We start from the raw sequence: 18,636 nt of genomic DNA on the forward strand, positions 1-18,636 counted from the left end.
CTGGACAGCACCAAACGAAAGCTCTCTGGGCCTCTCTTCTTGCGAATGCATTTGTCCCAGAGCCAGAGAGAGAGAGCTACTGAGGTTCTGAGCCCCAGTTCCTGGTGCTCACAGTTCCGGGAGGACACCGTGGAGTCATGGCAAATATTTTGTTCAGGGCCTGCTACAGAATAGGTGTTGAACAAATAGTTCCTCCCTTACCTGGCACCTCTTGAAAGTCAACTTTCGCTTCCTCATCCTATGTTTTCATCCCAGCACAATTCCTCTGCCTGCGCACTCAAAGGCATTACGAGACAGCCCTGGACAGTGCAGGATGTCCGTGGAGGAGCTAGATGGAGGAGGTCTGAGCATACGTCTGCTATCCCTGCAAATGCTCTGCAGGGGTTTTGCTTGGCAATCCACCTATGGACTCCTTCGTTAGCACTCAGAAATTCTCCCCACCTCACCCCACTGGGTGCTTAGATATGGCTCAAAAGTCCTCATTCCCAGCAACAGAAGGCTTTTTTTTGGTTCCTCCCTTTTCTGAACCTATTTCAGTGTTGAAAGAGGTGTATTCTTTCATCTGGTAAAAGTTTGCAGAGACCAGACATAAAAATTGTTGAGAATAGATTCTTTTGAACAAACATAGCAGCATCAAATTCATAGAGAAGTTCTGTTACTGTCGTGGTGCAAGGACCTTTGATCACTCTGTATTTACCGTAGGTGGGAGTGAGGGCAGGGGAAGTTTGGGGACCTTACCAGTCTGTACTCTTGGCATTGCTGGGATGGAGATGAGGTGCTTTCCAGAATGTGGAGCAACCCATAGTCTTGTCTTTGCCTGACTTTGCCATTCACGGGAGACAGTGTCCACCTACTTACCGCCTGAAAGTCCTTTGTCACCATTAGTCACCTGTTTTTTGGTTTTTGTTTTTGTGTACCTTACACAGGCCATCATGGCACAACTACCACAGGAGGAGAAGGCAAAAATAGCTGAGCAGGTGGAGATATTCCACCAAGAGAAGAGCAAGCTGGATGCCGAGGTGGCCAAATGGGACGACAGTGGCAATGACATCATTGTGCTGGCTAAGCAGATGTGCATGATCATGATGGAAATGACAGACTTCACAAGGTGAGGCCCGGGGACGGGGAGCTGCAGCCTTTCACCAGTGGAGCAATGCATCTCAGCATGGGGAAGCCTGCTGAAAAGTTCAACTACCACATCAAAGCCAGGTGGTGGTATAAAATTTGCAGGCCTAAGGCATAAAGCTTGGGACCTAACTCCTACTAGTAAACTTTCTCCGTCAAGGAGAACAGGTGCCTTTTGTAATTATTATCGTTTTAATGATCGGTCCTAATCACTAGGTGAATGACTGCTCTTTGGTCTGTGCTATTGGGCAATGTGTTTAAATACTTTTCTGAAGAACAAGTGAACAATATCTATTTGTCTCTGTGTGCGCATGTATATATGTCACGGGTTCCAATGGGAGCTGGTCATCGCGCCTTCATTTCAATGCCCCTCATGCCTTTCGATACAAAGGATCTCATCCGATAATCTGAGATGCCGTAATTTTGACAGAGAAATTAAAAATGGTTTCAGTTTTAGCCCCTTTGGCTCTGAGCAGTGCTTTTGACGAATCAAGAGACCTGTGTCAGTTTTGTCAGCAGCCTTTCCCTCGCCAGGAGTCACTGCTGTTTCTGCCGTCATATTTTGGTCTCCTGGGACAGAAAGGCCACATCTCTGCCCTACCTGCCACACAAAGGGCCCACCAAAGGAGAGCACTGCTCAGTGAAGAGATGCCTCGGGGTTGAGTCAGCCTCAGGTGATTTGGGGCAGGTCTCGGAATGTCTCCCTGTCTTTATTTGCAACACAGGGAAGTCACAGGACAGTTCTAAAGACCAAAGAGGTCCTGCAGATGCAAATCATGCTGCCATACAAATATAAGCTCTTTTCCTTCTGGGTGTTTTCTTTTTCTGGAAAACACACACACACAATGATGTTCCAATGATGATTTGTTATTAATCATTGTCATTTAAATAGAAACATGTGACTAATATATAAATACAAAAATAATATGAAATATTATTTGTTATTAAACCTAGGCAAGGTATATGGCAATGCCAAGACATCACCTCGTGGGTGACAATTTTTTTTGGTAATGGTTGCTGAACACTTTCAATAAGAAAAGGCTAGAATTGATTAGAGGCTCTGATGATCTATGCAACACCTCTGCCTCATACCCTTTACCCTTTGCCTCTGGCTAGTGTTCATTAATGGCCTTGCTTGGCCCTTTCTCCAAATATCTTTAAATTGTTTTCCACGTCAGTGGGATGACTTTAGTGTTATGAGGGCACCAGTGACCTTTGGGACTTTTAAATGTCATTGTATTCATGAGAAGTTTGAATTTGTGCATTTGGTTAATAGTCTTTATCTACTTTACAGATTTATTTCACCAAAAAGGAGTAGGTGAAAGCAGCCTGAGTCATTTTTCATGTCTGAATTTCCTACCCATCGGGCTATCACGGCAGCCTCAGTTATTGTATTTCAAGACTTCTGAGGACTTAATTTGCTTGCTTTCAACATTTTATTAGTACTTTATCTGATGGATATTATGCAATCCATTAATAACATCAGTTGAACAAATAATCTCGTTAGTTTAAAGTGAATAATGAACCCAGTCATGTTGCTAGTTCAGATCAGGAGAACATTTTATAATGTTCTGGATTATATATAATTGCAGTCAAGGAGGGGAAATATATTTGTAGGGTCTTGTTGGATGATGTTAAATGAAACAGACTTTTGATTACTCAAAGAATAGTTTTAAACGTGAAAGGGAGGTTACTTCAATTTCCTAGGGATTTCATGGCATCATCTTGCTCTGATTTGAATAATGAAATGTCTAGGATGCTACTGGCTATCATTTTTTTCCCACTGCATGGTGAGAAGTTTTTTTGCACATTTGTGGAAGAAAAGGGAAGAGTGCTGTAATTAATGACCAGAGAACCAGACGAGGGTATAAATTGGAAGTGGGACACAGGAAGCCCTGGCTTTGCTGCCACCTGCATCTGCCCAGCCTATTCCTTTCCAAAGAGGCAGCTGACTTATGCCTTTGTGGCCTCTCACCTCAGATCACTTCACTTGACCATGTGCATTTTTATCATGCCCTTGCGTTTTCCATTTCAAGGAGGAATAATTTAGCTCCATACTTCTAAGGATGTCTGTGTACTATTTTCTTTTATTTAAAGGAAAGGCTAGAACTGATTAGGAATAGAAACTTCTCTACTCTTCCAAATGATATGTTTAAAGGGCATTTGGATGCAAAAATAGTATCCTTGCATTTATTATCTTGTTGCTTTATTCTTATCACTAGCTAATTCATTAATTTGATTCAGTAATCTAAATGATATTCACTCCATTATTATTAAAATTGGAGAGGTTCTGCCTCATTATTTGTGTAATAACTTCTTCATGGAGGAGAAAACTGATTATGCCTTGTGTCTTGTTCCTAATCTGCCCCTGACTTCCATCTGATGGGCAGTAGTAGAAGCACTGTCCTGTACAGAATGAATTTACACTTCTTGTGCCAGTTTTCAGAAATAAATCACAGGTGCCTGACTTGTGTCCTAATAAGAAAAGGTGTGTAGATAGCAGCAGCTAAAGGAGGAAACCTAGTTCAATTATATAGCAAAGTACAGAGCTAGCTTTTCAGATTAGCTTAAAGTTCTGATCTTAAAAGACTCAGGGCTGAGGCTATGGAAAAAAACTTTCAGGGGACCATCAACTGTACAATAGAGCCTAGACTCATATATCATGTGATCACTTCCCAGCTTAAGCGCTACCTTGGCTCAGGTACTCAGTACCCCAGGCCACATATTTCTCAACTGGTCTTTCAGCTCCCATTCTCTGCCCTTGTCAGTCCACGTGACATCAAGCGCCACGGGGCAACTTGGACCAAACTTTTATTTATTCCTGCTCCTATATTCACAGATTAAATTAAAAACCTTTAGTTTGTTCTTCAAGAACTACCTTTAGTCACCCATAGCCTGTTGTCTTAATTTTTAAAAAATATTTATTTCAATAATGGTACTTCTTTGAAGAATTCAACTCCCATGATGCACCTATTTACCACTGCCCAGATTTATTTAATTTCTCTATTGTGCTGCCTTCTGCCTGGTTCAGCAGATTGATGCCAGCAGGATTACCAAAGCATGTTCTATGGAGTTCTGGTTCTGAAAAGAAATTTCTGTGGTTAATAAGTTTGCAAATACCCTCCTGATATGTTTTATTCAGCCGTTGGAGATTCACATTGGATACTGGCATAGTTAAGACACTGAGAAGGCATGGGAAATAAAGCTTCCTTTTTAACTTGAACTAGCTTGGACTTTACCAGAACATGCTTTTTCACATCAATGTTGACTACCTTTTCACAAAATGAATATGAATTACTTGGCAAATGGTAGACAGTGAGGATTTAGTAATTATTTTCCCTTAGTTTCTTTTCTGGAGTAACCATTTCCTGGAAAAGCCTCCAAGTTATTACCCTAGTATGAGAATCACCTCACCCAAAGGAAGAAGGCTGCAAGCATTTGCCTCGGGGACACAATTTCATGCCTTCATGTTCTTTCCAAGAAAGCTAAAAGAGTGCGTCAGGTGGCACAATAAATTGGCTCCTGTCCTAAAAGCCACACATTTCCCTAAAGCACCTTTTTTTCCTACTGTAGATATTTTATTTTAATTTTTAATTTTTTATTATCTTTTTTAAAAGATACATATATCACTCACAATGTTACTTTAAAAAATTTAAGAGGTTCCCATATACCCCACTCCTCAAACCCCCCACTCCTCCCACATGGACAACTTCTTTTATTAGTGTGGTGCATTCTTTGCATTTGATGAATACATTTGGAGCACGGCTACACAGCATTGATTATAGTTTACGTTGTAGTTTACACTCTCTCCCAGTCCATTCAATGGATTATGGCAGGATACATAATGTCCTGCTTCTGTCCCTGCGAAATAACTGAGGGCAACTCCAAGTCCCGAAAATGCCCCAATATCACACCTCCTTTCCCTCTCGCTGCCTTCAGCAACTCCCATGGCCACTGCCTCCACATCAATGATACAATTTCTTCCCTTGCTAGAGTCACAATAATTCTATAGTAGAATACCAGTAAGTCCATTCTAATCCATATTTTATTCCTCCATCCTGAGGACCCTGGGATGGCGATCCCAGGGATCCCAGGGATCCCAGGCGTCTCTAATCAAGACGGGGCTTAGATCCCACATGGCTGATGGATGGGATTCTCCTGCTTGCAGCTCTAGACTCTCTCAGTTCCATGGTGTGGTGGTTGACCTAAAGCACCTTTTAAAGCCCTTCAAATAGAGAATCTTGTATTGGGTCTAAAAATACAAGGAGTGAAAGTCGTCGTTTTAAGCTGGGACTTAAACTTCTGATCTTCTGACTCTTTTCTGGCCCTGATAATTTTGTGGTTGACCATTTTAGTTTATTTGTTTCACAGCCCACTTCATATTATCCAAATGTTCTTTTAGACTTGTGCTATCTGGTTATAGTTACCACTAGTCATATGTGACTCTTTACATTTAAATTCATTAAAATTAAATAAAATTGAAAAATATGACAGTTTCTTTTAAAACTAAACATAGACTAATTCAAGGATCCAGCAATTTCACTATTGAACATTTATCTCAGAGAATTGAAAACTTACATTCACACAAATACTCATACACTAATGATCATAGCAGCTTTATTTGCATTAGCTCCAATCTGGAAACTACTTAAATGCCCTTTTTGGGTGAATGGCTAAACAAACTATGGTACATCCCACTGTAGAATACTACCTACCCAGCAATAAAAATGATAGTAACTGTTGATAAATGCAACCACTTGGATGAAATGTAAAGAAATTGTGCTGAGTGATAAAAGCCAGTCTTTAAATGTCACATATTGTTTAGTTCCATTTAGAAAACATACTTGAAATAACTATAGAGATGGAGAACACATTTGTAGTGGTCGGGGGTTGGGGATGGAGAGGAAAGGGTGGGTGTGGCTACAACAATTTATCAGAAAGGAGTCTTGTGGTGACAGTGCAGTTTTGTATCTTGGTCATAGTGATAGCTACGTGCATATGTGACAAAATTGCATAGAATATATATATATATACACACACAGATGAGTGCAGGTATAACTGGTGAAATAGAAAAGATCTTTATGGACTGTACCATCATCGGTTTCTTGGTTTTGGTGTTCTACAGTTATATAAGATGTTGATATTGAAGGAGGCTGGTTGAAGGGTACACGGACCTCCCTTTTCTTTTCTTTGCAACTTCCTAAGAATCTATAATTATTTTGAAATAAAAACTTACAAATAAAGGGGAAAAAATAAATACATTAAATCCAGTTCCTCAGTCATTCTAGCCACATTTTAAGCAACCAGTAACCATGACTAATGACTACCATATTGGAGAGTGCAGATCTATGGACTGTATCCATCATTATAAAAACTCTATTGCACAGCCACTCTGTAGAAACTCTGATCTTCAGCATCTCCCCCTTCCCCTGAAAAAATAACATTAAAGAAAAAGCTGCCATCCCTCCATATACTGAGTCCAGGGTTTTCTCTTTTAAAGATATTACTTATCTCCTCACAGCTATTACCCACACATGCTGACACAAAGGATCAGATGAAAATGAATACCTTTGTTCCTCCACTGCCAGGAATGACACAACTAACTTTTCTATTGTCCTTATTTCTGTTCATGACTAGGGAAAATTGGGTCATGTCGTGACACTGTACTCACTTAAAGAAATCTGTGCCTTGAAACTTTCTTAGAATGCACCTGCATGATCCACAGCACCATATGCTAGAGAATATGAATTTTCCAGATGATTCAAAGAATTTTCTTAATTTGTTTGCATAAGGCAATGGGGTGCACATGGCTTTAACAAAACTGAAATGCTACAAATGTTTATTAATATCTAGACCATTCTTTTTTGACTGCTTTTTTCCTTTGTTCCTTTCCTGGGTAATTGTATTGTGTTGTTGTTGTTGTTTTTAATTTACTTGTAATGTAATGTATTTACTCATAGAATTTAAAATAAAAGGGTGTAAATTTTTTTACAAATGAAGTCTATAGAGGAAAAGGTGAACTTTTCAATAAAAGGCACAGGGAGAATTGATTACTAGTATGGACAAATTAAGTAAGAATATGATTCCTATTTCACACTATCCATGAAAAGTAAATTTTAGGTAGATCTGATATTTAAATGTGAAAAGGAAGCTTTAAATTTTTAAAATAGCTCATGGGAGAATATTTTTATATGGTAAGGAAAACTTCTTAAACAAGATGTGAAAAGCACAAGTTATAGCAGAAATTACTGATATAGTTAACCACAATAAAATTAAAATTTATATGAAAAAAAAAAAACTGTACTAAAAGTAAATCTACAGGCCGAAGATTGGAAGAAGTCATTTTCAATATAAATAACTAACAAGAGATCAGAATCCAAAATTTCTAGAGCGTTTAGACAAGCAATTTAGGAAAACAAAAAACAAAAATCAAGGAAGCCAATAGAAAAATGTGGATGAGGCCTGAATAGAAAACTCAGAGAAGAAGATGTCTGAATGATCACTAAACATGATCAAGAAATGATGAAAAAATATTCAACCTCTTCTGTCACAATGCACATGAAAATTAAAATTTTTCATTTCATGAAATAGAACATACAGACCAGCCCATAAAAATAAATCTACAAATTAAGTAATTATTGTAAAGTAGCCTGTAAGACCATCTTCCAGCTCAAGATGCCCACCACCCCGGGAGATATCCCTCCCAGGGCCCAATCACCTTTCCCTTCCCTTGGTATAACTATCTTGATTTCTTGCAGTGGTGGGTGGACTTTCTAGGGAGAATAAACCTGATTTGAAGTCTTTGCTGAGTCCCATAGTGTAAACACTCTCATCACAGCCAATTTCAAGCTACCACCTGGATGCCAACTGACTTGTCAAATTCTTAAAATTTAACTATCATCTCCTGAGGACCTGTATGAGTCAACTCCAGTGCATCACTGCCCTTCCTTCACTTCTAGGCTGCTGGTTCTCCTTCTTCTCCTTCCCCTTCTTCTTCTTCCTCCACATCTTCATCTTCTTTGTTTAATACTTTTACAAAGTACACACCCCTAAATATACAGTTTTGTCCTGGCTGCTTCTGACAATACCCTTGTTCCACACATTTAATGAAAATAATTTTGGGAGTTTTTCTTCCTTTCCTATTTTGGAATTGGAATTATCTACTTTTTAAAGATTTAAAAGTTTAGTAGAATTCCTTTGAAAAATCAACAGTGTCTATTAATTTATTATTTTTATGGGGGAGTCATTTTCTCTCTTTCTGGTTACCTTAATTCTTCCCTGGAAATTAGACTTTCTGGTCACTTTTGGTTAATTATATTTTCCTAGAAAATTATTTCATAAAATTATTTGCCTCTATTTGAGGAAGTTAGTTTTATGGTACTTGGAATTTTCTTTTTTTCTCAGATTATCTCACTCATACCTTTCTTACCTTTGAATAGTGGTGTTATATCCCTTTTTTTTCTTAATTACTTCAATAGTAATCTAAGTATATCATTCTACATCACCTTGTATTTCTTTTTTAAAAAGTTTTGGGTGTTATTATTTCTAGTATTTTGTTTAATCATTTCTAACTCAATCTCTTCTTGTAATGTTATTGGTTTCTTCCTATTTCTAATTTCTTGAAGTTTTTTTTTCATGCATATTGATGTATATAGTTAAGGCTATTAGTTTTTCTCTGAGCACATTACTTTTGCTGTTCTTCTGAGAGGGAAACATGTAGTAAAAAGAGTACTTTGAAGAAAATGTGGCCTTGGTGTGGAGAAAGTGGCCATGGTGGCTGCTGGGGTAGAGAGTGGGAGGAAGAGATGTGATGTGGGGGCATTTTTGGGACTTGGAGTTGTCCTGGGTGGTACTGCAGGGTCAGTTACCGGACATTGTATGTCCTCCCATGGCCCACTGGTTGGACTGAGGCAGAGTGTGGGCTATGATGTGGACCATTGACCATGGGGTGCAATGGTGCTTGGAGATGTACTCACCAAATGCAATGGGTGTCTCATGATGATGGAGGAGATTGTTGTTATGGGGGAAGGAGTGGGGTGAAGGGGGCGGGGGTATATGGGGACCTTATATTTTTTGAATGTAATATTAAAAAAATAAATAAAGACAAAAAAAGAAGAGTGCTAAATGGTGATTCAAGACAAACATGTCCTCATCATGATTTTCACTCTAGGGAGCATTGTCACCCGGGGCAGGTCACTCAGACTACCTCCTTGGGTTTCAGTTTCACCTAGAAATTGGGGAAATGATATTTGATGATCTCAAAACTTGTTGGACTTCCTAATTTAGTGAAATATACCTCTTTCATCAGCTTGCAACTCCAAGAATTTGAAATGAGTCAATAATGTAAATTCTAAATTGTTAAAAATATTTCCTTAACAATATAGTAGCGAATCTGTGAACTCTAGTATTCAGTGAAATCACAAAATAAATTGTCTAATTCTATGGCTACAAGATGGGAACCTGAATCTCAAGCAAATGCAGGGTTTATATAGACATTGTCTGCTAGCTTAGTACATTTTGTCAAAAGTGATGTTTGCCAGATGGAGATTTTGAAAGTTATATAAAGTTCATGAGGAAGAATTTTCCCAGATCCTTTCAAATTCTTAAAATAAACAAACACATGTGTTTGCTAGTAATGAAAAGCTAAGGGGAGTGCAGCTCCTAGGTATTTAGAAGTGAATGGTACAAAGTGAAACATAAAAGTAAAAAGTAATAACAAATATTGTGTCAGAGTGAAACTGCAGAAAGGAGATTTTGTAAGTTCTGGAAGTTACAGAAAAAAATACATAATAATGAGAACATTATTGTACATGGACAGATTCTGCTTCTAAGTTTTCCTCTAAAAAATAAAAAAAGGAGGAAAAGTTGTATCCAAGGATAAGATTAAAAATATAATGTTAGGGAATGAGAGCCAGATCATCACAGAATCTTTAACTCATCCATATTACATGAAAATTCACATATGAAATCCCTGTCCATATTTTAAAATCTAAATAGCAACTGGAAAATCTATGTTCTTTGTGGAAGAGTTAATGTTACCCAGTGAAAGTAAACTATCTTAAGTCTTGAATTTCCCTATGTGTATGTTTAAGTATTGAAATGAACCCAGTATATTTCACATTTAGCTGTTAATGTAAAAAAAAAATGCCAGAAGGGAAATGAGGAAACTGTACAAAATCCAAGCTTGCCCTTCATTCACATTTATTTACAGAAAGCCATTTTAAGTCTTTTGTTTTATAAAATGTTTATTATGTAACAACGGCAATGTTCACCCACTCTAGATAACCCAATGAGTTCTACATAAACTGCTTCTGGGTAGTTCTTCTCCATATTTCACCACATTCTTAACTATAGGAAAGTAATCTTGTAGCCTTAAAAATGCATTGATTTTTAGATGCACATAAGGAGACCAGGATAAGAAACAATGCTATAAAAGGAGGCTAAATACATTTACTCTATTATTCTTTATTTACCTCTTCTAAGAAGGGAAAGAAAAATTTTATCACATGCTATATTTTGCTTAAAGATGAATGATAGAACAGTTTCTTTTTCCTTTATAATAAACATTTAAAAGACTTATTAGACAGTTCCCTAATTGAAAACCTTATATGAAAATATTGAGATGATTGTTTGGAAATAATTATTATCCCACAGTGTTTTTTTTGTGTTCTTTCATAAGTAAGTACCAGAAGCCCACCTGCCAAGGAGAATAAAAGCTTCAAAAGATTTCTGAAATTCTGGCTGAATAGGTTCCCCATTCTGTGCAAGAGACAATTGCTTCTTTATTGCTTCTTTAACTGCCAAAGTGGTCTTGAAAGTATATACATACACACACACACACGCATACTATATATACTATACACATACATATTGGGTAAGGTATAGGAAACAATGCCTGTGCATATGTTTTGTTAGACTCTGGTTTAAATTTAGAATTTATCACTTAAGAGCTGTGTAAGCTTGGTTGACTTCATTGATCTTTTTTTGACCCATTTGCCTCTTCTCTAAAGGGAAATGATGATACTAACTTGCTGGTACTTTTATGGAGACAAAATAAGGAAATGCGTGTAACAACATCCACCACATGGTCAACATTTACATAGTAAATTCCCATTGCTCTTGAGGTGATCATCTTTTTAATGCACCACTCTAAAAATATAAAAAGTAATGTGAAGTTGATAAAATGTAGGTATGTGCCTTAAAATATGGGACAATCTTCCCTAAAAAGGAATGGAAGTGGACTATTACCGTGGAAATTGAAGTGAATCAAGAAAACATTTTAAAGTCTCCCAAAGTGGCCAAAGAGAATTGAAATACAAAAATCCTCATAGCCAAGGGATATGGTAGGGTTTTCTATTTCCTGTGGTCAAATGGATCTCAAATCATTTTTTATATGTTGTTTCAGAGGCAAAGGCCCTTTGAAAAATACATCTGATGTCATTAATGCTGCCAAGAAAATTGCTGAAGCAGGTTCTCGAATGGACAAATTAGCCCGCGCTGTGGCTGATCAGGTAATACAACAAGGAGGAATGAGTAGAAGTCTGAGTGGACTCATGAACACTTGGGTTCTGTAATAGATTTTATATACCCTGTAAATGCCTCTGCAGAGTGAATTGTGGGGAATCACTAGCAGTTATAAAGTGGCCTGTAATTCTACTCAGATGAAGCTGATGGTAAAGGTAGGTGCAGCTCAGAAAGTACATGACCATGAATTCCTTGAGAAAGATGCACCCACACTATTTGGGAGATAGAGCCCCCAAAGAGTCAGGGATTATCTCAGCAGTCCACATTCTGAAAGTCAATTACACTGTGTAAAGAGAGAGAGAAAAAAGGAAAATTTAGCCACTTCTAATTTAGTATTAATTTCACCACTCTTCCGTGTGGCATTGATGGGCTTAATCCAGATGATCAAGAACCTACAGATTTCACCTTAATTTTCACCTAAACTCAAAGACATCAAAAATAAATGAAATTCTCAAGAATATCTCTGGTTTCACATAGAACTCTGGTATACATTAAGAACGTCCTAAATCTCATCTTGATTGCATGAATTTATTTCTAGATTTATCATTTCATTTGGCTTCATTTGGAGCCCTAAAATCCTCCTCTAAATATCTCTTCTTCCAATTATGTTCCATTTCTTTTAAGGGTACTTTAAGCTATAGACTTTTCTAGATAACTCATGTTCATCCCCTTAAACAATAGTGGTTTACAATTTAAACCATTTCAAATAGGAACTATCTTAAAATATAAAATAATCTCCTGAAATAGAAAATACAAACTACTATTTACATAGAGACACTATGATCAGCAAGGAAGGATTTACTTATTGGAACAATGAATTAATACACTGGAGATATAAGATTGCGTCCATAAACAGCCCTAATTTCCTGTGATTTTTGAGTTCTTGAGTTGCTAATTATACTTTTCCTACCTCCTTCCTAAATATTACAGTAGCTGCTCTAAAATCCCCAGACTCTAAAGTCCTTCAAGTCAATACCAAATTCACCCAACTCCTGAAAGCTGAAAAAAATTTTTAAAAATTAAAAATAAATAAATTTTAAAAAGATGGTTAAACTTTTTGGATTGCATTTAAGATAAGAGCCAGCTGATTGTCCTATAGATGCTACAATTAATACATTTATGAATTTTAATTTTTTTAACCTAAAGGTAAAAAAAAATGTTTTTTTCTTACTTTTGAAATTTTGCAAAATGCGTATTAGTTGAGATAACTATAAATTAAGCATTATGATAATTCAAAAACCTACCAGAATTTGTGGCAATTGAGGACCAAACTATTGCAATTATTTCTAATCTTAGGGAACTATAAACTGCCAGGCACCTGCAGTTTGTAACCCAACTTGAGCTTTTTTGTACAGTGTTCCACAGGTTTCCAAGAAAGTTTGTGTAAGATAGTGGAGGGACAATGAACCTACTTGAAAAGACACATGCAAGTGCACAAACCAGGACAGAATACCACAACCACATTTTTTTCCCTGCAAATTTTGAGGGAGTTGGAATAAGTGATATGGCCAGAGATTGGAGGGTTCCGAGCACTTTGCTAGGAAGGGCTCATTCCTGGGAATCAAAATGGGTGGGGATTGAGTGACTTTTCCATTATATTCTGAATCTCCCTGGCTGAAAGTTAGTTCTCAAATAATAGGCTCAAGTTCAAAAGTTTTGATTGTACCTCTTGAATTAATTTTACATTTTGGAGCCTTTATTTCCAAGAATTATGTGGCTTGAAAGAATAGTTCCTAAAAGTTTTGGTATCTGATGTGCTCACGCACACACACACACGGACGTGTATGCACACATACATATATGAACCCCAGGCTTCCGAATTTATTTTGAGATTAGCTGACAGGGTATTGAAAATGCTATTTAACAATGACTTTTAAAAATCAACAGTTGAAGTTTAAACCTGATCCTCTCATTGTCCCATTCTTACTGTGATTAGCTGTGAAGCAGTTTGAAACTGCTAAGGTTTTGTTTTAATGGGACATTTCTTTCTTAAACTCTACACCTGTTTCCATGGTGCAGAAGTGATTTTCCTTGATCCATCATATTTTCTTGAGTGCAGGTTAAGTGCTTCAGTTTAAACAATATAGTAGTTGTGTTTATTTTGCCTGCAAATATTTTTATGACGATTTGAGATATGCACACAATATAAACTTTTTATGGACTGCTGCACTTTTAATTACTGTTCCGTTGAGATGGAACTTCCAGTTTAATTTGCTGCAAGGTATTTGCATTGTAAGCCATGTCAGCCCTCCAGGGAGATATCATTTAAACTTAATTCTTTCCAGTATATGGATCTCTGGAGTAGGATAAATATTAGTATTAAGTACTTGTGGGAAGCTAAAAACAGACTCTGCAATTCCTGCTTGATGAGTGCAGTTATGAAAGAAATAACCCAGTGGTTTGTTATATATAAGATAGACCTTTTTTTTTTTGCTTATGAAATAAATGGTTGTGTCAAAACCACTGACTTCTCAATATTAATTAAAGAATTCCCTTTCTTGACCTTGAAGGAAACGTAACTTGGAGCCTATGTTTCATAGCATTATTCTAAATACGATACTTTCAGTTTTGGCTGTAGGTACTTACTTCTTTTTAGCATTGGTTCCGGGTTTCTGGTGGTTTTATTTCCTTTAGATGTGCCAAATTGAGCCAGAAATAGTAAATGACCCAGAGCAGTTTGAGCTGAACCTTTGATAGCAATGGAAATATATTTCAATTGCTGAGTGGCCATTGGCATTGCAGTCTCAGAAATATTTTAGGAAGTCATGCAAATGTCAATGGAAGAGGTCATCTAAGCTATATGTGCCCTTGCTGGACATCTGTCCACTTTGGTCACAATAAGAATTCCAACTCCCTAACCATACTGGATTCTGGTACATCCTTTGAAGAGCTCTTCTGTTATCTTATGAATTTATTTCTGCTGACTTCAAATTCATTTTACGCAAGTCTATTTCCTTTATGCTGGTCATGAAATATTCCAGAGTCCCTCGTATAGAGGGAGTTTATTATGTGGCTGAAATGTTAATAAATATGAAAATCCAAATGGTGAGTTAGGTTTCTTCTAGTGTATGATGCATTTCTCAGAAAATCAAAGTGAACAAATTGGTATTTTTCTGACTAATCAAATTGAAACTCTCTGTGCAAAGGAGATTGCCACATAGAGTGATTTCCTTCTCATATCTGCTGGTACTTTTATTATTTTGATGTAGTGAAAGTTGAGTAGGAAACTAGGAAAACCACTGTAGAATATTTAGCTCATTTTCTTACTTTGGAAGTATGAGTAAAAATATTTATAAACATTTGCAGAAGTCCCCATAAGACTTTTTGGAAGATCTTCAACATTGTCTTTATAAACGTTTGTCAAAGTGGTGGTAACAATTCTCAACCATTGACTGTGGTCATCAGTACATATGGAGAAATCAAATGTATGTAATTAGAGGATGTCATAAGATACGATACACTGCAACCTTTACTTGCAGCTTTCATAGGAAGAGAACTTTCTAACTGAAATCACCTTTTTAACATGTTTTATAGTGTCCTGATTCAGCATGTAAGCAGGATTTATTAGCCTACCTTCAACGAATTGCCTTGTATTGCCATCAGCTCAACATCTGCAGCAAGGTGAAGGCAGAAGTGCAGAATCTGGGCGGAGAACTCATTGTGTCAGGGGTAAGCTGGGACTTGGGCTTCACAGTGTAAAGTTCCCACTGCTGTACTTCCAGGGCAAGCCTTCTTCGCATCAGTACTGCTGAAAGCACCAAACTGCAGTGATTCATAGGGAGGTTTTTGTTGTTGTTTTTTTTTAATAAATGTTATCACCATTATTCCAGACCTTACAATAACTCACAAAGAGCAATTTGATTTTCCAATTACCCCATGTTTATACTAGCCTTGTAAAATCTCCATTCTTCACAAGAAAACTAATTTCATAGTCTGGAAACTCATTGCCAAACTGTGACTATTATAATTGTTTGGGGCTTTTGTATGTTTACTCATTGTGAGTCGACTTCCCTTTGTTAGTCTTAGTAATTTTCATTCTCTGTTCAGCAGCCAGCTTCTCTATGTGAGTATTGTGTTCACATGTTAGAGATGATGAAAACAATAGGAATTCATTCATTCAGGTTCCAATGCATACTAGGTTTTTAGTAACCCTTGAAAGCCAGAAGGTGTTTGAATTTGATACAGGTTGATGTGCTGTTGCCCAAATCTAACATAGTTGCTAAACACTAACAATTATTTATCCTTTACTCAATCACTCCAGGGTGTCCCTTCTCATGAAAATCTAATTATCTGGTCCATTTTCATCAAACGCATAGATATGGAAAGTTCAATCAATGTTTGGAAGAATCACAATTTCTTGGCAAGATTTCCAGATGTATGTGTTGAGGCTCTTCACCTTGGCTTCTCCCTTGGTCCCTTTCTTTCAACACAGGGCACCATTTAGTGTAAATTACTTGCAAGTTCAGAGGTGTGGCTCTGCCACCTTTAGTTCTTTTCCCAGTCAAGTGTGATGCTGTCATTTTAAGTGTGGCATTACCACAAGCAGAATGCCTTGTGAAGATCAGACTGGTCACAAAGGTCAGTCTTTCTGAGGCTGTTCTAGAAATTTAGCAGTTCGACTATTTGGTAAAAATATGTGGAAAGGTCATTCTTGAATCCAAATGCTTCAGTTTTTTGAATTGTTTGACTTGCAGAAAATATAGCTGGGAAAAGAGCTGATCTGGCTTGCATGGAGACACCATCCAGAAAGCCCGTTCCATGTAATTCCTCCTAGAGCCCAATGTATTGGCTTTCCCTGAAACCCACTCACCTCTTTGCATTTCCAAAATGATCCCGTTTCAACATTCTTCAACAACCAAGAGCAATCTGTCTTGCAATGTGTCCTCTCTGCTAAGTTGGTGATACCAGGCTTCTCTCTGCCAAGAAGTGATCAAAACATTGCATCTCCCTTGCTTCCTTTCTTATCTTCAGCCTTGATGGTACAGTTTTCCATATCATTCAGCTTTCATGTCCATCTGTATATAGCAACTGTGGAACTAAGTGCTTTTTGTGCAGCTTGCCTTGTGTGCTTTCATTTGTTACTTTCCAAATCTTATTATTTACACGATGCACAATGCATCTTTGTGGATCTCAGACTCCACAACTTCATTCTGGGCAATATTTAACTGGCAGACTTGCTCTCCATCATCCTTTCAGTACCCATTGTTAGTGATCGCTGCCTCCAGAGCTTCATTTCCATTGTCTTTTCCTCATTTAGATGTAGTCCAAACCATCCCTGGCTTTTATCACTTGCACTGTTGGCCTTTGCAGTGTGTGCGATTGTGAACGCCATGAAGAAGCCTGTTTCCTTCTTTGACTCTTATTGGCAAAGTTCGTATATCCTTGTATGGGAGAAGGCTTCTTTTAGAGGAATGATACAACTTTATAATAATTCTGAGTCAAATGCATCATAAAGGTTTGCTATAGATTGCTCAGTTATGAGCCTGCTCTTGGCCTCCTCATGATTTTCCCCAAGCTTGATTGCTGTCTGGTGCCATACCTGCATCTGTGGTCTGCTTGTCTTTGCCACTTCTGCCTCCATCTTTTTTTCCATCCTCCTACACTGTTGGCCAATGGAGAAAAAAAATTGATATGCTTATTTTGCAAAGTAGCCACAAACAATTGCCTTCAACGTTCTGAAAGAGTCAAGAACATGAGACTCCATGTACACAAACTTTCAATGATTTTGCCAAGAAAAAGCACCCATGATTTGGGCTCCACTTATTTTGTGGCCTGGCATGACAGAGTTGCAAAATTTTAAAGGAGAAACCACCGTAGTTTAATATGCAATCGCATAAATACTTGTATCTTCTTTCCTTTTTCCCTTGTGTTTATGTACATGGGATTTAAAGTTGCAACTTTTTCTCTGAAATATATAAAAGCCCCTGGGAAGGTATATTTATTAGAAGTCAATGTGTCTACCAAAAGAGCAGATATTTGGATAGATTATTTCCATTTTGCCAAGAAAAATGGTTTGGAGTTCAAAACCAAGAGTTATGTGTTAATAGCCATGTGCTGGCATGATAGACATCTGTTAAACAAAATGCTCTTGTGCACAATTATGTACCCTGTCAGCATGTTTATATTTTATGTGATTCTATGTCTATAAACCGAGAAAGGTCTCTTCTGCTGTATCTGCCTTTGACTGGAAATGTGGGACAGGAAAACTCAACAGGTCATGGGAGAGAATGGATGCAAAATCTCTTCATGGGCCATGACAGAGAACTAGAAAAAGAAAGCAGTCCAAGCTGTATGACTACAAATCCTCCATCACATAACTGCTGCCTAAGAAGCACCACTCATTTTCTAATTGGGAATCAAGTATTTTGTCATTGGCTTAAGCCTTTCTCAATAACCCAAAGGCGCCATTCTTATAGAACCTCAAAGTAGAAGATGCATTTATGAGCCTATTAAGCACAAGCTGGTTGCTAGAGGAGTAATGAGAAAGAAAACAAGAGCAACAACAACAACAAAAAAAACCCAAATCTAATAGAATGATAGAAATGTTAGAGGAAAAAGTAGAGGAAACTAAGGCCCAGAAGATTAAATAACCAGTTAGTCTATAAATCAGATTTCTGTTTGCTTAATTTATTGTTGGCATGTTTATTTGCTTGTTCTTTTAAGTGATAGTACAGACATTTTGGAACCAGGAATGTTGCAAAAAGAAAAGATAAAAGAAAGAGCATAAAGGAGGGAAAAGGGAAAGGAAGGAGGGATAAAAAAGGAAGGGAAGGAAAATGAAACAGAAATTTATTCATGACTTATCATAAATTAATTTAGTGAAAGTCATGGCCATTAACTGTGATATCATTCAGTTATGTGAATGGAGTTTGGAGGTGAGGGGTATTAGTTGCACATGTTTTCAGCCTAATTGAATATAGCCCTGAACTATACCTGGGTGACTGAGGAAGTTGCCCTAAAGTGGGACGAAGTTTCAGACACGTAGTT

At 37.4% G+C, this 18,636-nt stretch overlaps 1 protein-coding gene across 12 annotated transcripts in view; it reads left to right on the plus strand.

Annotated features, from left to right (window-relative positions):
- The window catches only part of CTNNA2 (catenin alpha 2), a 1,156,618-nt gene that overhangs the window by 1,103,890 nt on the left and 34,092 nt on the right, over window positions 1-18,636 (plus strand). For all 12 annotated transcript variants that reach the window (XM_058278991.2, XM_058278987.1, XM_058278990.1 and 9 more), the window contains 3 exons: window positions 927-1,108; window positions 11,531-11,636; window positions 15,184-15,318. In XM_058278991.2, the coding sequence (XP_058134974.1) occupies window positions 927-1,108; window positions 11,531-11,636; window positions 15,184-15,318 (423 nt within the window). The remainder of the gene's footprint in view (window positions 1-926; window positions 1,109-11,530; window positions 11,637-15,183; window positions 15,319-18,636) is intronic.

This window comes from Dasypus novemcinctus, chromosome 17, assembly GCF_030445035.2.
Source record: "Dasypus novemcinctus isolate mDasNov1 chromosome 17, mDasNov1.1.hap2, whole genome shotgun sequence".
Classification (NCBI taxonomy): Eukaryota; Metazoa; Chordata; class Mammalia; order Cingulata; family Dasypodidae; genus Dasypus; species Dasypus novemcinctus.